At 35.7% G+C, this 24,896-nt stretch overlaps 5 protein-coding genes across 5 annotated transcripts; 4 read left to right on the top strand and 1 right to left on the bottom strand.

The window, feature by feature from the left end:
* The first annotated feature begins 235 nt into the window (after positions 1 to 235).
* On the top strand, positions 236 to 2,614 carry LOC110702673 (glutathione S-transferase T3-like). Its single transcript, XM_021880427.1, has 2 exons — positions 236 to 769; positions 1,458 to 2,614. The coding sequence occupies exon 2, from the start codon at positions 1,467 to 1,469 to the stop codon at positions 2,610 to 2,612; it is 1,146 nt and encodes a 381-aa protein (XP_021736119.1). The 5' UTR covers positions 236 to 769; positions 1,458 to 1,466; the 3' UTR covers positions 2,613 to 2,614.
* Positions 2,615 to 3,205: 591 nt separating this feature from the next.
* Positions 3,206 to 4,552, top strand: LOC110702354 (putative nuclease HARBI1). The gene has a single exon (XM_021880060.1). It carries the CDS (start codon positions 3,206 to 3,208, stop codon positions 4,550 to 4,552), a length of 1,347 nt encoding a protein of 448 aa, XP_021735752.1.
* A 343-nt stretch (positions 4,553 to 4,895) lies between these two features.
* Positions 4,896 to 11,103, top strand: LOC110702672. The gene is made up of 2 exons (XM_021880426.1): positions 4,896 to 6,194; positions 10,689 to 11,103. The coding sequence occupies exon 1, from the start codon at positions 5,268 to 5,270 to the stop codon at positions 6,174 to 6,176; it is 909 nt and encodes a 302-aa protein (XP_021736118.1). The 5' UTR covers positions 4,896 to 5,267; the 3' UTR covers positions 6,177 to 6,194; positions 10,689 to 11,103.
* Positions 11,104 to 12,177: 1,074 nt separating this feature from the next.
* LOC110702671 (DNA cross-link repair protein SNM1-like) lies at positions 12,178 to 18,130 on the bottom strand. Its single transcript, XM_021880424.1, has 9 exons — positions 16,903 to 18,130; positions 15,578 to 15,758; positions 15,206 to 15,445; positions 14,991 to 15,135; positions 13,423 to 13,557; positions 13,248 to 13,314; positions 13,082 to 13,159; positions 12,941 to 12,993; positions 12,178 to 12,848 (listed from the first exon to the last, which is right to left on the bottom strand). The coding sequence occupies exons 1-9, from the start codon at positions 17,507 to 17,509 to the stop codon at positions 12,750 to 12,752; spliced, it is 1,605 nt and encodes a 534-aa protein (XP_021736116.1). The 5' UTR covers positions 17,510 to 18,130; the 3' UTR covers positions 12,178 to 12,749.
* Positions 18,131 to 23,239: 5,109 nt separating this feature from the next.
* On the top strand, positions 23,240 to 24,226 carry LOC110702353 (protein FAR-RED ELONGATED HYPOCOTYL 3-like). Its single transcript, XM_021880059.1, has 2 exons — positions 23,240 to 23,464; positions 23,552 to 24,226. Exons 1-2 carry the CDS (start codon positions 23,240 to 23,242, stop codon positions 24,224 to 24,226), a joined length of 900 nt encoding a protein of 299 aa, XP_021735751.1.
* Positions 24,227 to 24,896: the final 670 nt, after the last annotated feature.

The following is a 24,896-nucleotide window of genomic DNA, read 5'->3' as shown; positions in this document are numbered from 1 at the left end:
AATTTACCAAAAAATTATATTTTTCATAAAAACTAATTTTTAATAAAAATTAATTTTTCATTGAAAATATTTTACATCAGATCAAACCGGGCTTAAATAAAAATTAGGGAGGAATACGGGGTACTCCGAAGTTTTCAACGTTTCTAAGAGCACTGGTAGTGGTGAGCAAAAATTTTGATCATGAGCATTTTTGATGGAATTAAAATTAGATCAATCATCACAATGGTGAGCAAATGGAAATTACAAGAAAAATGCTCATGAGCATTTATTAAAATGCCCACAGCATGAGCATATTTTGGTATGAATAGTGGTGGTTGTGGGCCCCACAACGTGCAGATAGCATTAAAAAAATTTCGCTGACCCTTCGTCAAAACGCGGTGTTTCGTTGAAGTGGGCTGAAGGGTGTGCATCAAAACGCTGTGTTTTGATGTTGGGTTGCTGAAAAAAAATTAAAATCTGATCTGACGCGCGTCAGTCAGATGGCAAATGGGGTGCAGCCACGTGTCATGCGCAGGTTATTGACCAATGAGAAAATACTAGCCGTTTACAACGGTAATATTATTTGTAACTGATTTTCCGAAAAATATATTTGTTAAAAAAAAAAAAAAAAATTACCAACGGTCATAAAATTAAATTCTCTATAAATAGACATGCATTTTGATATGTTTTGATATAATTTCGTAATCACCTAAAATCCTCCACTTTTTTATTTTCTTAAGCATTTTAAATTTGTAGAAGAATATATTTGTTGCAAAACATCCATATTGAGGTAAATTTTTTTTTAAAATATTTAAATTCAGTTATGTAATTAAATTAGTATATATGTGATTATATTGTAAGCCATGTAATTATATTGCATTATGTAATTAAACAAAGTTGTTGATATTTTCTCCATAAATTACTAAATTTGTAGTTAAAGTGTTGATTATTGGTTATTTTTTTTTTTTAAAATATATACATGTAGTTATGTATTAAAATTAGTATATATGTGATTTTTGGAAAAAAAAAAATATTGTATGCCATGTTATGTAATTGCTTTATGTAATTGAAGAAAGTTGTTGATAATTTCTCCTTACATTAGTAAATTTGTAGTAAATAAAGTGTTGCAATTATTGGTTAATTTTATTTTAAATATATACATGTAGTTATGTATTAAAATTAGTATATGTGTGTTTTTTTTAAAAAAAAATATTGTAGGCCATGTACTGTAATTGCATTATGTAATTGAAGAAAGTTGTTGATGTTTTCTCCATACATTACTAAATTTGTAGTTAATAAAGTCTTGAAATTATTGGTTAATTTGTTTTTTTAATATTAAAATTTAGTTATGACTTTAAATTAGTATATATGTGAATTGGTTAATAAAGTTGTTGATATTTTTTTGGATTTGTTGTCATTTTAATTTGTTTTTTGAGTAAATCTTAGTAAAAATATTTATCTTTTGTTTTGTGATGCAGAATCTTTTAATGGATCCAAACAACCCAAATTTCCGTCAACAATTTTCTGGTTTTAGTGATGATTTCCTAACTAATCCCGAGTTTCAATTGTTCTTGCAAAGAATGGGCAATACGTCTTTGCAACCACCTCCACAGTATCAGACACCTACTCAGTTTCCCCTACGAAACCATGTTAATGAAGAATGTACACCTGAAATTGAACATGATAGCAACACACAATTCGATGAGAGCGAAGAAGACAACGTACCAGAGACGCCGCAATATCCTCCACCAGTTCCCGAACTGAAATCCAACCAGGTTGTTGCACGAGCGACTCGAATTTGGTCAGTTGCGGAAGATGAAACTCTGATTGGGTTGTACTTGGAGATCAGCGAGAATGCTATTAAAGGCACGAGCCAGAAAGCAACTTCCCTTTGGCGCGATGTACACGCAGCATATCAACTTGCTCATGCGGAGAAGCCGCATATACTTCCACCAAGACCTATGAAGAGTCTGACGTCGCACTGGAGAAGGTTGGCAGCAGACACACTACAGTGGATATCTTGCTATGATGAAGCAGGTAGACTTCCGGAGGGAGGGAGTGGTTACAACGAAGCTGACCGTATAAAAAGTGCGTCGAAGCTTTTCCATCTCGCCCAAGGTCGTAATTTCGCTTTTCCTCACGCTGTTGAAATGCTTAATAGAGATCCAAAGTGGAGGCCAAAGCTGAGATGGTCCTTGTCAAAGGAGGAAAGAAAAGCTGTTCGTGATGTTGAGGAGCAAGGTAGTGCTGGAAGTGGGAAGAGGTCCAGAGATGATGGAGGGGATGAAACCCCTACGGATGGTTTTTCATCTGGAGGAATACAACGACCCGAAGGTGTGAAGAAAGCAAAGGCCAAGCGTAAAGGGAAAGAAGTAGCTTCGGACAGTGGTTCGTCTGAGCTTAGCGAACGAATGAAGGAATTGGCAACAATTCGCGAGAGGGAGGCCATTCTGAAGGAAGAGCGGATCAAAATTGAAAGGGAGAAGGAACAGAGGAAAAGGGAGGAACTTGACATTCATAAGATGAAAACCTGGTTTGATATGGTGCAAGCTATGAAGAATTCGCCTACGCCACTCACTCCTGAAGAAGAGTCGTACAAGAATTTCTTACTGGGTAAATTACAGGGCTTATAAGCATGTTTAGTTGTAGTAGGTGTACGCTTGTATTAGTTAAGTTTTTAATTATGCGCAATGTAGTCTTTTATGTTTAACATGTATTAGTGGTGTGTTTAATTTCACTGTCATATGTAAACTTGTATTCTGATTTTCCAATATTGAATGACAAGTTGTTTAACAAGTTGATTTCAGTTGTCATTGTTACCGACATAGTTGCATTCAATTGTTGTCATTGGGTAGTCACTTTTTTTCTGATTTCACTTTAACTTTGGGTCATTCATGGCAACAAAATTGCAATAACTCTTTATCATTCAGTAGTCACATTTTTGTCATTGTGTAGTCACATGTTTCTGAATTAACTTTGTCAGTATGCTTTAACTAGGTCATTCATACCGACATGGTGTAGTCACTTTTGTTCTGAATTCACTTTGTCAAGATTTGTCATTGTCAACTAGCATAGTATACCTATTCCGTGGCTGAAAATTTGAATGCTTTAGTTGGTGTGGTCATTCAGATTTGTAACCACATATTCATTTGATTTATTTGCTATATATAGTAGGCATGGCACATATCCACAACCACACCAATTAAGAAAATTACAATATTAATACATGATGTATTCCAGACCATCATCAAGTTCAAGTTCAAGTTCATCTTCTTCCAATAATGAAGAATATGATCAACTCGTTGATGAACTCTTCACATACCAACCCACATCTTTCCTCATGCCCCAAACACAATCTCAACGTACTTCAAAATCACGTAGAGGGGGTACGAACAGAAGAGATTGGGAAATGGGACATGCCAGACTGTTCAATGATTATTTTTCCGATAATCCTGTGTACAATACCACCCAATTTAGAAGAAGATTTCGTATGCAACGACCTTTGTTTTTACGTATAATGAACAAGGTCGTTGAAGGTGATGTTTACTTCCAGCAGCGTAGGGATGCAACTGAAAAGTTAGGCATATCACCTCTGCAAAAATGTACAGCCGCGATACGAATGTTAGCCTATGGCATGGCTGCAGACGCTGTTGATGAATACGTTCGAATCAGTCAGTCAACCGCTCGAGTTGCCCTACAACGTTTTTGTGCCGGGGTCATTGACCAGTTCGGAACCGAGTACATGCGAAACCCTACAACTGATGAATTGGCCCGGATACTGCATCAAAATGAACTGCGTGGTTTTCCAGGCATGATAGGCAGCATTGATTGCATGCATTGGGAATGGAAGAACTGTCCAACGGCTTGGAAAGCGCAGTACGCCGGTAGGAACAAGAAAGCAACGCTAATACTGGAAGCCGTTGCGGATCAGGATTTATGGATATGGCATTCCTTCTTTGGTATTCCCGGATCTTGTAATGATCTTAATGTGTTGTACCGTTCACCAGTGTTCGATGAGGTTCTGCATGGTCGAGCTCCTCCGGTAAATTTTACGGTTAACGGCCATGAATACAACATGGCTTATTATTTAGCCGACGGCATTTATCCGAAGTGGGCAACTTTTGTTCAGGGTATCACATTCCCTCAACTGGCCAAAGATAAAATGTTCGCTGACCACCAGGCTGCCGCTCGAAAGGACGTTGAAAGAGCTTTCGGTGTGTTGCAAGCTCGATTTGCAATAATACGAAAACCGTCGCTGGCGTACGATGAGGACATACTGCGGGACATAATGAAAACATGTATCATTATGCACAACATGATTGTTGAAGATGAGCGCCACAACTACACTCGAGCCGAAGTTCTAAGAGCCTTCTACGAAAAAGATCAACAAGAATCAACACCAGCATCAACATCTACAACGCCACCGTTTGAATTCAACGTAGGCCGACCTACCAACTTTGATTTCAACGCATTTCTACAGCGAAAAGCTTCCCTCCGTGACAGAGAAATTCATCTATCTCTGAAACGTGATTTAGTCGAACATATTTGGCAACACTACGGGCCACGTAATTAGGGAGAAATTAGCACGACTTAAATAAAGCCAAGTACTATGGCGTAGCTACTTTTACTTGTTGTGTTTATTTTATTTCCTAAGTTTAATTACGCATGACGTTGCAAATGTAATTGGTTTCTAGTATTGTACCGCTTTTAAAATAAATAAAAACATTTAAGAAATTTTGAGCTTTTTTTAAATTTTTTTTTATATAACGTACTTAATTTTACGACAAATTTTAACGATAAAAAGGACAAAAATAAAAAAAATAAGTTACACAAATTTTAACTAGTTTTTATTTATTTGGAGTAACATTGTTAAAATATAAATGAAATAAATAAGTAAAGAAGTGTTGTGTAGGAGAGAGAAAGTAATGGTGGGGTATTGAAAAAGTAAGAGAGAGAGAGTGGTGGGTGGGCAATTTTTTTGCTCACCATTGGGAGAGAATATGTGAAAAAAATTTGCCCATGAGCAAAACTTATTTCTTGAGAGAGAAAGTGGGTAGAGAGAGAGTGGGTGAGCATTTTTTTTGCTCACCATTGAGAGTGGTCTAACTTTGCTCGAGTATACTTTCTTCTACTCATCGGTCATCACCATTCTGGGTCCCTCCCCCTAAATCACTCCTCACGCAGTGACGCCAAACCCCCCATTCCAAACTTTGAAAACCAAAAAATAAAAAACTCCATCACGCCTTTCAAATTCAAATTCCGACAATCACCACTCCTATGATCCAAAAATGTCATCAATAATCTACCAAATCTTAACCTCCACAACCCTCCTCTCCCTAGGCCTCTACCACCTCATCTCCACCACCCGCAACTTCCTGAAATCCCCACAATCCTTCACCTCCAAACCATTCCACCCACTCCCTCTCTCCTCCTCCCACCTCCGCCTCCTCCCTCTCTACTTCCTCATCACCTCTCTCCTCCTCTCCTTCCTCCACTCCCTCCTCTCCTCCTCCCTCTCTGACCCCCTCATCCACGGCCACTCCCCCGTCCACCTCTTCACCTCCCTCCAATCCGCCTCCATCTCCTTCCTCTTCCTCCTCCTCTCCCTCTCTCTCCTCCTCTCCGAATCCACCTCTCTTTTCTCTCTCCTCCCTTCCGACCTCTTCTTCGCTCTCGCCTCCGCCTCGTTCTTCCTCTCCTCCTCCGTCTCCTCCTCTCGCTCCGCTCTTCTCACCTCCGATCTTCAATCCCGTTGCGACTCCATCTCCTCCACCATCTCTCTCATCTCCTCTATTCTCTCCCTCGCTCTTGCCGCCTTTCCCAGGGTGTCCGCCTTCGACGTTGGCCTCGCTGCGTCGGTGTGTTTGCAGGGTTTGTGGGCTCTGCAAACTGGGTTGTCTCTCTATGTGGAGGCGTTTATTCCTGAAGGGTGTCATCGTCTTCTTGATGTTGTTAGTGGGGTTGAAGGGTCGACCAAATGTGAGCTTGAGGAATCTAAGCTTCGTGCGGTTGCGATTCTTGATTTTATGTTTTTGATTCATGTGGGTGTTGTTGTGGTTTTGGTGTTTGTGGTTTATGCTGTGGTTTCTAAGGCTTTGGGTGTTTCTAGAAGATTTGGGGGCTCGTATGAGGTTTTGCCTACTGCTGCTGATACTAATCATGTTCAATTGAAGACTTTGACTGGAACTCAGGCTTAATTTGGGTATTTTTTTAAGGTAATTTATGAACTTTTATTTAGGATTTTTGATGTCTTGTTTTTCAAGCTTTTGTGATTTTGCCTTTTGGGATATTCTCTTCTTTTTTGTTGTTGGTTTAATGTTTTTATTGGCTTTGTTGTTAAGTTTTGCATCTGTTTTTGATTTGCTAAATGGCTGTTGTTTTTATGATTGATTTGATTTGATGACGGGATGTTATCGGTAGATTTAAGTCAACTCCCAGAAATAAGCAGAATTATATGGTTTCAAAAAGTTGTTTATTGGAAGCGTGATTGATTGTCATAGATTTTAGGATATTGATGACATTGCAACTACTTCCTAATTCCCAATTTCCCATGTCTGTCAATGCAATAAGAGCTCTTTGTTAGAAGGCTAAAATAGAGTTAGTGATGAACTTATAAGTTAGATCTGTTTCGTACAAGTACATGTGATTGATAATAAACTCAATTCAATGCTACTATGAGTGGCTTAACACATTGACCAGTTCTTTTTGCTGGAATGAACTGTATTTTTGAAGGGAGCGAAGATGTAAGAAGAGACGCTGTTAGAATAGACTCTTGAATGATGAGCTATAATTGCCCCTTGGACTCCTAGGAATTGCAGGCATTGAGTAAATTAAGCAAACACTAAAACTATAGACTATGTTTTTGAAAAAGGAAAAAACAACGAAGCTTCTTGAAAGCCAAAATCTCCAAGAATATATTCAAATGATGGATCCATTATCCATTGGGTAACTTTCAAATGGTTGGCTGTAGGTGATGACTTTCTGTTGCTTGGCTCAAGCACATCCTATAGTTGAAGAAGGAAAGTGGAGATAAACATTATAAGATAAAAACTAAGATATGTTGATAGCCTCTGTTTGACGGGGGTGCATTTTTTGTGGTTTGCTCTTCTTTGGTTATGCTTCTTGTAGATTCTTGTAAAGCATCGTTATCAGGGATCAGCATAACTTTCCCATCTGATTCAACTAGAGTTGCTTCAAAAATGTTAATAGACGTAGACTTGGAAAATTCACTTGAAATAATGATTTTGATGGTATGAAGTTTTACTTAGGCAGGCATTTGTCACTGCTTTTGGTTCAATGTAGGCATTTGTCACTGCTTTTGGTTCAATGTAAGGTAATTGTTCATAATGTGATAGATGTCAGAATGATGTTTGTCTATTTGTAGGGGCTTTGTTTTAAAAATTATCTTAAAATGTCAACATTAGTTGTACTATCATGCTTGTAACTTAGTGTTTCCATATGCAGCCAAAATTTAATATTTACCCAATGGATCCATCATTAAAATTTATCCTTAATCTTATGGTGAATCCTAATATCAATTTGATTGGCCAATGGGCCAGATGTGTTCAATGCATAATAGGCTATCCGATTTATTGTGATACTCCTAATTACAAATGTGTGAAGAAGCAACTATTAGGTTTTAGTTAGAGGATCTACTTCTACACTCCTAGCTGGCTAGCCCTTACCACTAACAGCAACCACCTCTACCACCTTTAAAATAAAAAGTAAAAAATGCTGACATGCATCATCTGCCCAAAGTAATAAAACAGGCTTATAGATTTTATCAAATCCAATTATTTCATCCTCCCTTTCTAAGTGCAATAGTACTAAAGAATTCCCCAAGTAGGCCCAATATATAACTTCATAATTAAAAATGTAATTGTCTTTCACTTCATGATAAAAATGAAATTGTTTCACTTCATGAACTATTCTGGGTTTTTTTAACAGAAATTAATTCATACGAAGCACATGCCTTTTTCATGAAGTTGGACCGTCAATATACAATATTCGTAGTCTTTACTAGCAGCTCTACCTATTAGAGATTGCTTCATCTTTTGGCTTTGTTTTGGGATGAGCAATTTTCCAATGCCTTGTATATATTGATTTATCTTTGTTGATAGATATCACCAAGCATAGTAGTATATCATCACTACTTTCACTTATACTGTCATAGTATTATTACAATGAGAAATGAGATTTCTCCAACCTGAAATGGACCTTTCATAGTAAATACCTCTTTGTCAAATACAAAGTATATTAGCAAACAAAATCATTTTTATCTGTCTTCACCTTTGAATAATTGTCATAATCCATTTCAGCCCTACTGTTAGTTGTAGAAGTATGGTAATATCCTCGTGTGTTTTTGGAATGATCAAGTTATGTGATCCATGTTTCTGTTCAGTCACATGTTTTACCTTTTTACAATAGTAGTGGGCCTTTCCTAAGATTTTGTTTTTGAGTAGTGCAAGGAATTTCCTTACATGGCATCTTTTAGCTGCCTTTAGACATAGTGAGAAAACTGCATTAACATTGTTGTAAATGCAGCTAAATGTTGTGCGCTTAAGTTGCAGAACAACTTGTATACATACTGCTGATTGTGTAAATAGTTAAACCAAAATGCTTCATTAAAAAAAATGGCTATGAAACTACAACTTTTGCTCCTGTTGTTTATGACTGTTTGCGTTGGAACAAAGGTGATACAGAAATTTTAACTTCTTGTTGTCTTCTTCCTCATAAAAGGTCAAACATGTGTCACCATCTTTGGTGCATTCTTGGCTTTGCTAACTTTAGATATGTTTTATTTTGTGACAGTGGCGTATCCAGGAATTCCGAACTGTGGTTCGGAATCTTAAAAAACAAACGATGCTCATATATTAATTAAATATTCAATATATAAGTTCAAATTTTTATTACAAATGGATGGATTAAACAGTTACAAAAAAAAAAAAAAAAAAAAAGAAAACCTACAAAAGCATTCTTCGAGTTTTATACTTTGAAAGCGTGCTAATACATTAAATAAATGAGAGCTCATACACATACAACCATTGTATGTTGTCCTTACATACAACACCATTTAAATTTTGACACATCATTAGAAAAAGGAAGAAAATTAGAAGTCAAATATAAATTGAATATAAAGGAACTTGGGCCCATTATTCTAGCCAATCAAAACATGACAAATTAGAGTTGTATGTAGGGACCACATACAACAATTGTATGTGTAGGCTTTTGCATGATGAATCTATAATTCTATTGCATAAAAATCAATATTACACGAAAAATAAAAATCCCAAGTCCCTAATAAACACAAATTTGACAATGTAAAATTTTTCTAATTATCAATTGAAAGACCATGTAAAAATTTTAAATTCTAAGTTTCTAAATTCAATTTGTACGTCAACAATTCAAGTATTCAACAATATATCAAAACTAATTAAACAAATGAGTAATTAATCTAATTATCACTAATTTACAAACAAATAAAGATTAAGAATTAAGAAGAGTAGAGGAATAAGAGGACTATTGAAACTAATACGTACTAAAGGATAAAAACAATAATAATAGTAGATAAGTATGAAGCAAGTAAGATAAGGAACTCAATAATATTTTTTTATGCTTAATTCACCAAATACAACAACCATATATATAGGCTAACAAACAACAAATAATAAGTTAAAAAACTGAAAGTATAATGCCATGATAAACCCACTAAATAAACTCAATAACTTCTAAATTTATTTGACCTTCTAACTTAACAAAATGACCAACATACTACTAAAATTATTGACCCAACTATGGACAAACTCAAGAAGAACAACGGAAGAAAAACAAAACAAAAAATAAGGGTGGCTAGTCTCGAACCCATGATCTAAGAGGAGCTTCACTACTCTATTAGTCATTCCCTTACCAATGTGCCAGACTTGCATATTTGGTTATTTACTTCACAGAAATTTCTTTTAACCTTATTTTTTTCATTTAAAAAAAAAAAAATCAAAACTTATAATTTTTTTCAGAAAATCTGAATGAACCCCCCGTGGATCCGCCCATGTTTTGTGATTAGCTATTATATGATTAATATGGAGAAAGCTCTTCTTGGTGTCTTCTAAAGTTATATAGTGTAACTTGATAGAAAGATTGTGCAAGTACATAATGTGTTGGTTTACAAACTCTAATTTTTTGATGATTTTGAGTGGTAAATTTATTTGCACTTATGTAATAATCAGTTTTAATTGATTTTAATTCTCATAAAAAATTTATCTACACTACTAAGTATGATACCATTTGTGGTCACCATCTCTAGAAGTGCCTGGTACATTTACTAAAAATTTGATCATTCAAAGCTTTCTGTGAATGTGTCTAATATTGTTTGTGGTTTTGTGTTGTGTTGATCCTAAATAGTTGAAACTGTTATTCTTGCCAAGTCCATTCCATATTACTGTCATTGAATACTTCTAATGTCTAGATCTATACACTAAATATTCTTAGCTATGCTATAAATTTGTATGTATTCTTGCAAGATACTTGGAATATATATTAATTTTCTGGTGAAAGGGACAATGTGCATGACATTTAGTGTCAATAAGGTAGAAAACAGGCCACAAGGCCTACAAATACAGTAGGCACCATGTACCAGATCTTGTGCATTTTGCAGTTTGCCATATCTTTGCTTGGTCAGGTCCAACTCTTTCACAATTTTATATGTTATTCAGGTTGGTATATTTTGTGCAAAAGTTTGAGTTAACAGATCATCATTTGTGGGGGATTGATTAATGTGTATATGAAGTCCCCTAGATGCAAGCACATCTACTACAGTTCTTTGTTTGCTGAGCAGCAGGGGAAACACCTCAACCGGTGGCCATGGAAATATATAAAAGAAAAGAATGGTGCTGTGTACTTTTGAAAGTGGATTGTTATCTGCCTCTCTTATGCTAACTTAGAGCATAATAGCATATGTACAATTTTCAGCAAAGCTGTGTAGTCTGCTTGGAAAACAAAATTTTGTTGAAATTTCTATCATAGAATTGGGGAGCTTAAATTAGGCATTTGGATTAAATTCTAATTGATCAGTGCCCAGTTTTAATGTCCTACTCTAATCTATTACATTTGAAGCATGTTTTTCTCTAAGTCTTAAAATTCTATTCCCAACTCTTATGAATAGAGTAATCTGAATCCAGAAGACATTCATCCTTTCCCTTGATTTTCCCCCTAGTGGCAACCAATGCACCATTATCACTATCGGTGTCAATGAAGCTAACATTGGCAATAGCTGAGGTTCCTTGCCTTTGTGTTCTTAGCATCACCATTCACCGATTGTTTCTTTTGTCATTTCCAACACTCTAATTTAATGAGGCTCTTTATGCGTCAATAATTGCAAATCTTGTTACGGTTAGGGTTTGGCCTTTTCAACTTAGACCAAATATTGTTCTTGACTCCTTGTTCTTCCCCCATTAGTCCATTACCATTACTATTAGAACTCTTTTTAAAGTTTCTACCTCTCACAAACAAACCATCATTGGGGTTATTATTTGATTTAGAAAATAAATGATTGTTTATATTAAGTCCCTTTGGGTCAACACGGAAAGCTAATGAACGCAAAATACTTCATAGTTTCAAAATGAGCTCCATCCACTCAAAATACTCATTATGTACATTACCACCTTCTTCTTACAAAATGTTCACTCATAATGAGCTCCATCCACTTTTGGGGAGATTGAAGCTTGTATTACTTTTTAATGGAGGAAGAACTACAATGGAGAAATTCTCAAGGAAATGAGAAAGATGGTTGGTGTTCTTAGTAAGCTAGGTTTTAGATTTATATCTAACTTGTGATCTCTCTCATACTCTTAAAAGACTATGCGAAGTGTATTTTTAGTTCTTGAAAACAAGGTAGGTTTAGGCTAACCTACCCTTGAGCAAACTACCAATGGTTCGAGCTAACCTCACTCTTAAGTTCGGGCTAACATTTACCAGGAGTGTCTAGACGGTTTGTTCAATATGTTTGGGCAAACCTTCTATGGGCTTGGGTAAACTTTTGCTTAGAAGAACAACTTTTCATAAAATTATAATTTACTAATTTCTTATAAAAAAATGAACTTATGACCACTCGTTGGGAAGCTCTTGAAACAAGCTATCACTTTCAATTAGAATCAATTCAATATTATTTCTAGATTTTGAGATATGATCATTTAAAGTCAGCCTTTTACTAAGCTTCTCTTCTTCAAGCTCCAAATACCATAATACCAAACATGCATCAACATGGAGCATTCGAGACACAAATAACATAACCTATGGCAAAAGGATATGTAAAACTTGTTTCAAATTTCTATGAAGTAAAACTGCAAAAGTAGTCAAGCATCTTACTTCAACGAGTTAAAAAAGCATAAGAAATTTGTACTAAACCAATATACAGCATTTAAAACTAACTTTTGAGATAGAGCTGATACACAATATACTAATAGAGATACAACCTTTGAGTACCATTTGAAATAGCAGCTATGAATTCATGTGTTGCCAATAAGCTAAATTTTCTTTTGTTGGGGGAGAAACATTGTAGTGTTTGCCTTTCGTTACTTGTCCCATAAATCAAAAAATATATAATGGGCAAGAGCAAGAATCTACTATAGAAAACTCGCTGATGGTAGCTTTAAACCATCATGGCTTAATCGGAGCCATTCCCTAACAGTCATCAATATGAGCCCAACCAAGCATGACCTATTATTCCAACAAAATGCTCCGCAATTCATGAACAAATTGGCCTACTTTTTTACTGCTCAGCCATTTAGCCACTGTCGAAAGTATGATTGCTGTTTTTCCCGGTTAGCAGGATTGCCAATGTTCACTGTCGGAATTATTTTGTTGGGCCTAAGAAACTGAAATACAGCAATAACTAAGTCTAAGTAGTAGTGTAAACAAACGTATTTGCAAAATAACTTTTCAACAGTAGCAAGGATTTGAATCAAACCTGAACAAATTCTTGCAGTTCAGTAAAACTGGAGTGCTCACTGTAGGGAACTCCTGCACAGTAAAAGGAGAGAACTAAATTAAGCAGATATAATTTTCAAATAGTCGAAGTACTAATTGCTGGAAATTCTTTCTATATTACCATAAATTTGGATGTTTCCTCGTGAATTGGGTTTGATTAGATCCAACTGACTACCGACAGACTCCGAGAATGTCCACCCTATAACTCGGTAAGCATGTACAATTAATACTTTAATAGATTCAAGAAAAAATAGAGAACAGCAGTTTGCAGCATTCAGCAAGACTACCTGTTGGCCGAAATGCCACGACTGCATTGAACTGATCCTGGTATGTCTTCAAGTAGTTCTTAAGGGTCTTGCCCATAAATCAAAAGGAAATAAGACATTGTGAAGTATGAATGTAAGTTCCATAGAGATAAACCTTAAAATGTTTTTAATGGAAGGTCCACATTCAGATTAACACCTCATGTTTTAACGATGAAATAGGCAGAACATGAAGAGGAGTATCCTTCCCGTTGGTGCAGAGATTTTTGGAAAGGTGAGGCCAGTCAAAGGACTGCAAAATTCTTCTCCTTGACGCATTTGCATATATCTTGACCTAAAGTCAACATGAAATAAAGTCAGGAAACTACAACATAGAAATCATCTTAACAATACTACTCCGTTATATGAGCTGATCCGGGATAAATTAAAGTAGGATTCTATGAGCTGCCTCCATTGAATAAAAGATACAAAGTTCTAGAATTTTGAAACAGTTACTTTCACTAATATTGCTAAAACTCATCCTTCACAGGGTGTCATCAGAAACACTCTTTCCATCACAGTTAAAATCCCATAAACAAAACCCACCTCTGTAAGCCTATCACATAATTCATTTATAGTCTTAGGGATTTATTAAGAGGGAAATTGAATCTGTTATATATGCATTATAATAATTGAAGCAAGATGAAGACAATAAGAGATGTTTCATCATCTACTTTGTACAAGCTATCTTAATTCTCAAATGGGTAAGTCATCGCACTTTAGATTGTAATTTCTTGTAATCATGATAGCAATCAACTTTCTTACTGCATTATATGCTATATTGCCTCTGATTCCATATAACTGATTACCAAGCAATCTGCTATATTATTTACTTCAGTTAAAGGCCATGATGATCATCAAATTTTTTTAGCATCCGCATTATATGCTTAAAGAAGGCCATGTTTTAGTATCTACATTATATGATAATTGATAATGACTACTGCACCCATCAATTTAGTGTATGCAGCCCTTATATATTCTCTAAAACAAAAGGAAAAAAATGCTATTCCAAATAAAGTGTCCAAGTCCTACAGCTTTTACACTCTGAGACATCACTGGAAGTCCTTAGACTTTAGCGACTCTTGAATACAATGTGTTAGAACTCTTTTTTTCCAAAAAAAATTGGACCGACTCAACTGAAAAATAAGACAGGAGAACAAGCAAGATAAACATAGCGGTAGCAAAAGGACTTTTTGTTCTCTAACGTTCACTATGCACTTGAAACATACTGCATTTACAGCAGTGTCACAGTAGCCATTCCGATTTTTTTGGGGTGAACTGTCATCATATTTCTATTGTAAATTTATGGATTCATCAAATCTGTTTCTATTGCATAGTCATGAAACTTATAAGGTAGTTCCTGTTGAAAAAAGCTGTTGGGGGACATTTTGTTTTACATGCAGTAGCAGGTTAAGAAGTAAAGAGTAGTGTGTGTACACTTTACTTCAGTAAAACACGGATACAAGACTAAACGATAGAACACAATTGAATGTTAAGGAAAAAGGAGATAAAAGGTAGTGGCACACATGTTTTATCAAATACAAGTATTTTACAAACTATCATGATCACTACATTATTTACCAAAAATGAAGCCATGTTTTATAACGTGAGATAATGTCATAATCCCTATTCATATCTACTCAGAGCTAATAAAACTATCCATCTTACATCAAAATGAAGGAAAATGACTGTATATGGAATCACCAAATAGTAAGGTCAAAGAAATACCTTTATTGCCTCTGAAATGGCAATATATACACACTCTTTCCCAATACTATATGCCCCAACTACAATGAGGGTCTTTGGTTGCCTTTTGAGACAGGTCTTAGTAGTCCTTACAACAAAGCTCGTCACTTCTTCTTTTGAAGGAAACCTGCAATGCTCATATATGTAAGATATTGCAAACTGCAGAATATAAAAAATCTAATGGGCACACATATTACCTGTATTTTGGGTTGCAATAAGTTGTATCTAGGTAAATTACATTGACTTTGTTATTTACAAGAAGGGGATAGGTTTGCATGCGTTTACAAGCTCTGAAATCTCCTGTGTGTAAAAAACGCTGTCCATCTGAAAGACGGAAGTAAATTAAGGCAGCACCTGGGCAGTGATTGGCTTCTAACAGTGTCACTTTGACACCATCTATTAGGTGTTCAACATCCAACTCCAAAGGGCATATGTATCTGTTCCCATAACAATGCAAAACATACTATACACAATAAATGATACATCCATATTATATGAGTATGTATAGCAAAATGAAGGCAAGACCTTAACAGACTCGTATATAAGTGAGTCACGGTAGGAGTCCTTACGATGGATTAACATAGAGACACATTCTAACCAGGCGAGCAGTGATAGAGGTGCAATAGATGGGGCCGTGTGACCATGCCTTGCTTAACCCACCATAATGATCAGCATGAAAATGACTTAGAAAATAAGAGGAGCAGCCTTTAACAGCACCATATCGAAATGCGTCCACAGTAAAGGGAGTACCTGGAAGATGATGGACAACCTGTTAAAACATAGCCTATTGACGTACTGGAGAATGATCGATAGAAAAAATGTAATTTATTCGAAAGAGTTCAAGGCTAGTGACACCCTGACTCACACAACCACAGATCTGAGCACATCAAAGCAAGTTAATGACAACACCTTCTTCCCTACTCAGTTCAATCCTAAGCTGTATGCTATGGATGTTAATGGGATTCTTTATTTTGTTCTTTTGTTTGTTTCTCTAACCTTCATCCAAGTCATCTTTTTTCTTTTTCAAATCCTATCACTAGTTCCTTTTATCCTCCGAGTTTTTTCAACTCCATCCTTTATTGAATATGAAACAACAGGTAGGACTAGGAGTACTTCTCATCATTTGCATCCAAACCAATAAATAACATTAGCAAAGATGTGATAATTTTTTATAAATTCCAATTCCTTATTGCCTAAAAATTTATTTACACTCCAATTGACTGTAACTAACTCAAGAAGATGGAAGTTCTAAGCTGTGTTTGGCAGTGTTACCCTATAAAATTAAAGATGTATTTTAATATACCATCTTCTCCAAGTAAGGAAAATCTTTTCCACTTAGGAGTCAGGAAATTTAATATCAGATCACGAAAATTATTTGTTCTTCACAAACCAATTAAGGAAAATGGGAACATATACTCGTTAAACTCGAAAACTGACTTTCCCTTGCAACCAAACACAGCCCGAGTTCACAATAAGACAGGACCTATTTGCTCTATCTATAGTACCAAAAACACCTATCACTTGGTTGCTTCATTCCAATAAAGGTTCGAACCCCAAGCACAATTCCCGAAACAAGAATGACCAGACCCTCATTTCCACACCCACACACTATCATTATCATTTGAATAAGAAATTCCAATATGATTTAGACAAGATCACAACCCAAAAGGACAATAACTGATTCAAAATTCTTCTAGACCAATTCTAGCAATTTCAGCATAATCACAATTATCCACACATTCTCAAGCTGAAAATGAATAGTATTGCTATCTTTATATTACTATTATAGAGCTCAAAATTGGAAGTTATCAATTGCATCCAATCAAACAATTCAAACACTAATATAAAGTAACGAAAAAATTAAAAAAAAAAGGAAAAAAAGGGAGCTGATAACCTGGAATCTTCTTATAGAAAGGGCAAGACCTGGCATTTCCTTGTACCATGAATGATTTCCTTTTCTGAGAAGCCTTTGAATCGATTCCGAAAGCTCGATTTCCAGCACGAAAAGGGTCAGCAGGAACACAAGGAGGGCTTAAATGTGTATCAGTTTTCATATCAGGAAGAGCACCAATGTGGGTTTCATTCTTTTTATCGTTTTTCTTCTCATTTTCCATCTTTTCATGCTTTTCTGGTTTAAGCCCCCACATTTGAAAAAGGTTTTTTTGCTTCAATTTCTTTGACTTCAAAGGCAAATCAACTCGCAATTTCAAGCTAGACCAATCAGACCCACTTCGATAGAAATCGGCAGCAAAGCTCCCGTCTTTCGAAACCGAACTTGAACTCGAACTCGAACACCCAATTGAATTTTCATTGAGTAAATCACAATCAACTTTGCGGGGTTGTTGTTCTTCAAATTGTTCGTTGAATTGAGGTTGCGGGAATCCATTTTCGTCTAGAGAAATTGAGGGTTCTTCATAAAATTCAGAATTGGGATCTTGGTAAAAGAGATATGAATCAGATAATGCATCATTTTCTTCGAATTGGTTGGCTGATTCAAGCATAATTATGTTGATCTGTGAATTGTGACCCCAAAAATCCCAGTTTTCTTTGAGAATTGATATGAATGGGTGGGCTTGTTATTACAGCGGTAGTTGGGTTTGAAGTTTGAAGTGGTGTTATTGTTTTTTTTTGAGTTCAAAGGATTAATCGTCGCGGGAAATCTTTGTTAATTTTGGGTCGGTTGGCCTCTTTATATACCACTTATTTTGGAATATCCCTACTTTATAAAAAGTATAAAGTTGTTCTTATGAATAGTGCACGGAGTTTTATACTCTTCAAATTGTTATTTTACCTTTGTACCCCTATTTACCATTCAAAATGTGTTTTACCTTTGTACCCTTATTTATAATTTTGTACTCCAATAGTCCAATTTCAAATTGTTCTTACCCGTCTACATTTCCTTACACATTTGAGCTTTCTCTCCTCCTCTCCATGACTCCATCTCTTGAAAGCTTTTAACTTTCTCTCTCCACACTGTCATTGCCATTTTCAAGTACTAAATTCCACATCTTTATTCACCACCTTTCCAAAATTTCCAAATCAAATTGTGGCCAAAATAAATTTGACAATACTAATATATAGCGGTTGTTTAATATTGTTAGCCTCTGTGGTGGATTATGAATTGGTCGTTTCGGTTTCATCATTGATGATTCTTTCTCTATTTCGTATTGTACCACCACAATTAAGTAATGTTAATATCAACACTGCGAAAATAAACAAACAACAATTCTAACATTTGTTCATTTTCTGCATCATCATTGAAAAACCTAAGAATTATATTCTACAGTGACTCTACATAGTATTTCAATTAAAAGAATCACCATATACAAATAATAAAATAAAGATTTTTTTTCAATATTTACGAGATATTTCACACATAACATTCAACTTAGCACGACTACAAACAAACAATGCCTAAGCAATAAAAATACTACCTCCGGTTCAATTTATTCGCAACAAAGGGTATTATTTGTGAGACATAAGATATTTCTTTGTTGCGAGTAAATTGAATCAGAGGTAGTATATTCATTTGACGGTCTTTTATTCCTCCATGTGAAGTGCAAACACAAGACAAGTAAAATTAAGTTGCAAATTAAAGGCTAGCCATTCCGCGCGCAACGCGCGCGTTGACTGCCCTAGTATAGTAAAAAAAGTAAAAATTGACTCTACCATTCTTAACTAAATTAGTATGTGCCCATGCTAATGTGCGGGTTATAACTAATAATGGAATATAAAAAAGTGTATATTTCAATAGCGCAATTACTCTTGGGTATGTAAATTGATTTTGGTATAACAATTGTAATATTAAAAAAACACTAAGGCTATGTTTGGATAACCAAAAATGGAAGGAAAGGAAGGGAAGGGAAAGGGAGGGAGACAAAGTTTCTTATTTGGATAATATGTTGGGGGAGGGAAGGGGAGGGGGAGGGAGGGATCCATTTTCCCTCCTCCTTTAATAAAGACCATCCCTTCAAAATTAGAGAGATTTGGAGGGAAAATGGAGCTCATCATTTCCTCCACTTTCCCTTCCTTCCCCTTCCTCCTATTTCCCTCCCTTCCATTTCCCTTCTAATTTCTTATCCAAACATAGCATAAATAAATTATAAACAGAAAGTTAATTAAAATAATAATTGCTATATCCAAAAACAAAACTAGTAAAGATAGGAGATTGAAATAGTCTGCTTCACCTACAAAATAAAATATAACACCATATGAAGTAATTAAAATAAAAAGAACCTACTAAATCATCGATCAACACAACCCAAATATCAAATTGTTAGAGTTATTTTATGTTTTCGTTCCTCTCTAAAAAATCTTATTATATGATTAAGCCCTTTTATTATTATTATTATTATTATTATTATTATTATTATTATTATTATTATTATTATTATTTGTAAATGTAAATTGGTGTAGTAGTACTCCAATATTTTTATAGAAGTGATTATCAAGTGAGTTCCTAACCTAATTTCAAATCACATTAAATTCAATGTAGACCACCTTATTAATAGTGATCAAAATATAGTTATATAGTTACGTTGTTACTGGCTTTTTTATTTTTTATTTTAATTTTATGAACTCATTACGTATAGCTTATCAAAACTTATTTGAACTAATTAGCTCGAATTTGAACTTTTCTGAAATTATATCTCTTACAATAAATGAAGAAATCGATAATGATTAAACGTAAACATCATTACATGAATTGTTAACAAACCGACCAAAAAATGTACCCGAACCAATATGCCTCGACCTGAAATCAACCCGAAACCAAGATTAACATAATATTTGTGACACGAACCCAAACATGACCCGACTTATAAATGACCCGATCTGATTGTAACCTGCAAATTATTGACTTGAACCAAACCTAACTTGAACCCGAGAATGACCCGACTTGGAATTGACCCAACTTGATTATCACCTGCAATTTTTTTACTTGAACTGAACTCGACTCGAACCCGAGTATGACCCAACATGATTATAACCCGCAAATTATTGACTTCAACCGAACTCGACTCGAACTTGAGAATGACCTTAACTCATTTTAACTCGTGAAAACTCGAATTAAACTCGACCTATTATTCACCCGACTCGAATATAACCCGACCTGTTATAGACCCGACCAAAACCCGATAAGATGTATGACCTAACATGATCCGACTCAAGCATGACTCAACCTGAACCCGACACGCATAGGTTACGACATTAACCCGATTTGACCCGACCCCAAGTTAACTAGACCTACACTTACCTAACCCAAACCCAAACCCGACCCGTTTACCCCAATTGACAGCTTTAGATGTACCGTTTACATTAGCAATTATTTTTTTTCCCAAAGTTAAAACAAAACCGCTAATTGAAATAGTGTTTTCATATAATTAAATGAGTGAAAAATTAACTGCTAATGTAATATTTCTATGAAAAGCGCTCGTTATTACACAATACAAAAGTAAAGAATTTAATTGATGACCAAATATTATATTCATAAAGCCAAATTTCAAAAATAAATTAAATAAGTATGAATAAGCAAGTCAAAGGCAACAAACATATGATTATGCTATATAAAAACTAAAATAGATCAAAGCCTATAAAATTAATAAATTTAGTATACTAAACTCTATATATTTATGATGATAATAAATATAATTAAATGAATGATTTGGAGAAAAAGGTCGTATCTTTATTATGAATATTTTATAGGAGGGTAATTGGAACACCCAACAAAATTATGATCCAAAAAAATCTCATGAAAAACACTAATTAAATTAAAGAAGTGATCTGATTAGAAGAGATTGAAACCAACCTTTATAAAACCTCATAAAATACAAATTAAATAAGTTAAAGGAATAATCATTTTTACATATCTAATCCTCTCAAACTTCAAAAATTATGACAATTTTCTTCTAACAAAATTGATATAGCTACAATCAAATATATTGTTTGAATATTGAATTTTCACCTGCAAAATACACATAATGACCAACAAAAAAATAATTAAATCAACAGTTCATATAAGAGATAGAAAGACTGAAAATAAAATGAAAAATAACAAAATTGATTATCAAAGAGTAAATATCTAGCAGAGTAGAATGTAAAATTTAGAAAAGAAAATCAACTAAAAAAAATCGAGATGAAGCTGAACAAATCGAAAAATACAAATTTGTCAATATACTGTTATAAATTCGTTGGTCGTATAGGGTTTGTTTGAGATGACATTAATTTCTTAATTGTTTGAACTCAATTGGGGTTTATATCATCATTGTTGGTTTCTACTCATTGGGAGTATTAGTATTTGTCTACGTATGCTTTTATGAATTTGATTAGATTATCTGTGCAATAGTTTGTCGTTTCACATTCATTCTATATTAATTCCATTATACTTGTTTAGATTATCCATGATTAGTTTGGTAATTGGTACTGTTTTTGTGGTGTGATTATTTTGCTACTTGGACATCATATATTAAACTTCGTGATTTATGTATGTTGTTATTTGATGTATTCAGCAGATACTGGATACAATATTTGTGGGTATTGGTGTATATTTGATCTATTAGTTTGATTGAGTAGTTGGAATGAGTTGTAGCACTGCTTTTGATGTTGAGTGCTCTCCTAATCGGGGGTGTGTTGAGGTGGTTCCTTCTGTTTCCCCGGGATTAGATGGTGGGGTTGTGTAGATGGCAGTCATGTTTGTTACATGACGCCAGTTAGGACAGTAGAGACTGTCCACACCATTGTTTCGAGTAATAAGGTTACTGTTGATCCTTATGTGGAACCCTCCATGGAAGGAATGGTTTTTAAAACATGGCAGGACGTTGAAGCCTATTACAAGGAATACGCCAAAATAAAGGTTTTGGGCGGACCAGGGTGCAAGGCTCATACACCAAGGAAAAGGAACGTAGGGCGATGACATGGCATTGTGAGTGTTGGGGTAGACTTGATATGAGGGCAGTTAGGGAGGCTAAAAAGAGAGCTAAAAAAATGCAGGTCTGTGCAACTAGTGGGGTTGTTGGAGGTGTAATTGGAGAGGATGAGCTAAGCCGTTGTAAGAGAAAATCAAAGAAGTGTGAGTGCGAGGCAAGGATTTATGCAATTGTGAATGGGGAAGGTGTGAGGGAGATTAAGACTGCAGAGTTAAAACATAAACACTTAACAAGCCCAGGCAAAGCAAAACTGGTTAAGGAGTACAGAATGAAGAATTACTCATCTAATGTTAGGAAGAAGTTAATGAATTATTATGAGGAGGGTGTTCTAGTTGGTAAAATTCACAGTTATCTTGGGACTGAAATGGAAGAAAATTTGACTATGACTGTGAAAGATTTTCAGCATGAAGTTTATAAGAAGCGGAAATCTAAGATGCAAGGCGGTGACTCGGCTGCTATGATGGCTTATTTTGAGTATATGATGGTCGATAATCAGAATTTTTTCCATGCAAATAGGGTTGATGCTGATGGCGGGTTGATAGATGTTTTATGGACTGTTGCCCGAAGTCGGGCTGCGTACGAATGCTTTGGTGATATAGTCTAATTTGACGCAACCTACCTTACTAACGAGTATGAATTTCCCTTTCTTAATTTTGTTAGGGTGAACCACCACGGACAATCTCTATTGCTTGGATGTGCACTTGATTCTCACGAGGATTCAGAAGCATTCCGTTGGGTTTTCCAGCAATGGTTGACTTGCATGGGTGGCAAAGCACCTTTAGGTTTTCTAACTGATCAAGCTGTCGCGATGCGTAAACCATTGGCTGAACTGATGCCTAATACAAGACATAGGTGGTGTATTTGGCATATACTGTCCAAATTTATAGATAAGCTAGGGAAATTTCCTTTGTTTTTGGTGCAAAGGGAAATTACCTTTGGAAGTGCCCTATCTCTTATTTGATCACTTTTCCAACCTTTGCTTTGAAATCAGATAATTTACCCTACTGGCAGCTTATTCTGAGTCTGAATTATGATGTGATTTATAGGTTATAATTGTCTATTGTTTAGTTGTTGAAATATTTTTGTTTGAATCCTACTGGCATCATTTGGTACAGGTATAATGAGTTTAAGAACAAGCTTAAATCTGTTGTATAAGAGAGTTTTACGATTGATGAGTTTGAAAGGAGTTGGACTGCTACAATCAATCAGTACAACCTTGAAAGTAATGAATGGTTGTGTGGTTTATATGAAGAAAGGCACATGTGGGTGCCTGCATTCATGAAGGAGTTTTTTTGGGCGGGCATGAAAATGACGCAGAGAGTGGAGAGTACAAACAGCTTTTTCGATGGCTTTGTAAATCAAAAAACCAAGTTGTTTGAGTTCCCAAGGCAATACACCCGAGCTATGATGAAGCACGTGAAAGACGAGGTGGATGTTGATGATAACTGCTCAAAATACCTTAGAAGGTTGATGAGTGGTTTTAAGTTGGAGAAGGTGGTTCAAAGGCTGTACACTGACACAAAATTTCAAGAGGTTCATACTGAATTATCTAGGCTGATGTATTTCCATTACCTAGATGAACAGTGGTTATCAGATAACGTTGTTTAATACTTGCTAGAGGATCGGGTGTGGATTGTTCCACTGGGGCATAGTCATGAGGAAATAACTGATAGGAGGAGGTTTTATCGCGTTACCTTTGACACTATTACGAAAGAAGAGTGTGACTGTCGTAAGTTTGAGACATTTGGCATAATGTGTAAGCACAGTATGCGCATTCTTGATCAGAATCTGGTTTTTGAGATCCCTGAGAAATATATCCTCACTCAATGGCACAAGGACGTTATGCCTAGGCACACGAGGGTTAAAGTACCCTATCATGACCCCTCACTTTCGGTGACAATTAAGAGGTGTAACAAGATGCTTAATGCTTTTGAGCCATTTTCTGAAGTGGCTTCGACAGCTGATGATGCAGCTATTCAGGTTGTTCTACAGGGTATTGCTAAATTGAAGGCTCAAGTCCAGAAGCTTAAACAGAAGAAAGATGAACTCAATCCACTTCCAGAAGTTGTTGCCTTCCCTAGTGGGCCTGGTCCTTCCCAACCCAAGTCAGTAGATGTAGTTGTGACTATGTCTTCTGTACATAATTTAGTTAATGATGAAGTTATGTATTACGATGACCCCGCTGTAGGGGAGGGTGATGGTGATGGGGGGGGGGTCAGTACTTGTTGGATGTTAATGAACAACCAACAGTTGATATCTCAGCTAATGATGATGCAAACAAACTTAGAGATCTAGATGCAGGCACAACCTTTGCTACTGACAAGAACAATACCACAGTTGGCCATCTAGAACAACCCCGTGAAGTGAAGAAGCGCAGGGGACGACCTCCTAAGTCTGCTGCGATTGAATCCTTTCCCCAGCCTACCCCCCACCAGTTCATGATCCTAGTAAAATAACACAGAAGCGCAAGGGACACCCAGCAAAGGCAGTGTCTCAATTGCACACCATTGAAACTAACCATTGTGTTGCTACCACAGGTACCATTTTAGACCCAATTAAACCTAAAAGGCACAGGGGAAGGCCAAAGGGTGGGCACAACAAAACATTAGCGAAGAAAGGGTACAAGGACGTACCCGGCCAATAACGTAACGACGTAAGTGTAAAATTCAATTTTATGTATACTTTTACTGTCAACCATCTTACTGATATGCCCTTGAAATGGTGTGTACAACCTTCCACTCAGTACATACTGGACACATTCTACCCATCCTCATTCAATGGTTCATCCATGGTAAGCTTTATAGCAACCTTTGTTTAATTGCTCGAAACTTTTTTTACTTAACTAAGATAATTGGCTTCCTCTGTTGCAGTCTAAAAGAAGATGCTTACGGTCTAATATTGCTAACAAGAACGATCCCTTTGACTTTAGAGTAGCAGCAAAATGGTGCCAATATTGAAACTGGAG

Source organism: Chenopodium quinoa, unplaced genomic scaffold, assembly GCF_001683475.1.
Source record: "Chenopodium quinoa cultivar QQ74 unplaced genomic scaffold, ASM168347v1, whole genome shotgun sequence".
Taxonomy (NCBI): Eukaryota; Viridiplantae; Streptophyta; class Magnoliopsida; order Caryophyllales; family Amaranthaceae; genus Chenopodium; species Chenopodium quinoa.
This window is presented reverse-complemented; position numbering and strand designations above follow the sequence as displayed.

Bases quoted from the DNA above. Each gene is read 5' to 3' on its own strand.
- LOC110702673 (XM_021880427.1), top strand. From the start codon at position 1,467: ATGGATCCAAACAACCCAAATTTCCGTCAACAATTTTCTGGTTTTAGT.
- LOC110702354 (XM_021880060.1), top strand. From the start codon at position 3,206: ATGATGTATTCCAGACCATCATCAAGTTCAAGTTCAAGTTCATCTTCT.
- LOC110702672 (XM_021880426.1), top strand. From the start codon at position 5,268: ATGTCATCAATAATCTACCAAATCTTAACCTCCACAACCCTCCTCTCC.
- LOC110702671 (XM_021880424.1), bottom strand. From the start codon at position 17,509: ATGCTTGAATCAGCCAACCAATTCGAAGAAAATGATGCATTATCTGAT. The intron at 15,759-16,902 runs GTTATCAGCTCC...ATCATCTTCCAG, and splicing joins TTTCTATAAGAAGATTCCAG to GTACTCCCTTTACTGTGGAC. The intron at 13,558-14,990 runs GTATTTCTTTGA...TGTTGACTTTAG, and splicing joins CCATTTCAGAGGCAATAAAG to GTCAAGATATATGCAAATGC.
- LOC110702353 (XM_021880059.1), top strand. From the start codon at position 23,240: ATGACGCAGAGAGTGGAGAGTACAAACAGCTTTTTCGATGGCTTTGTA. The intron at 23,465-23,551 runs GTTCATACTGAA...TACTTGCTAGAG, and splicing joins CTGACACAAAATTTCAAGAG to GATCGGGTGTGGATTGTTCC.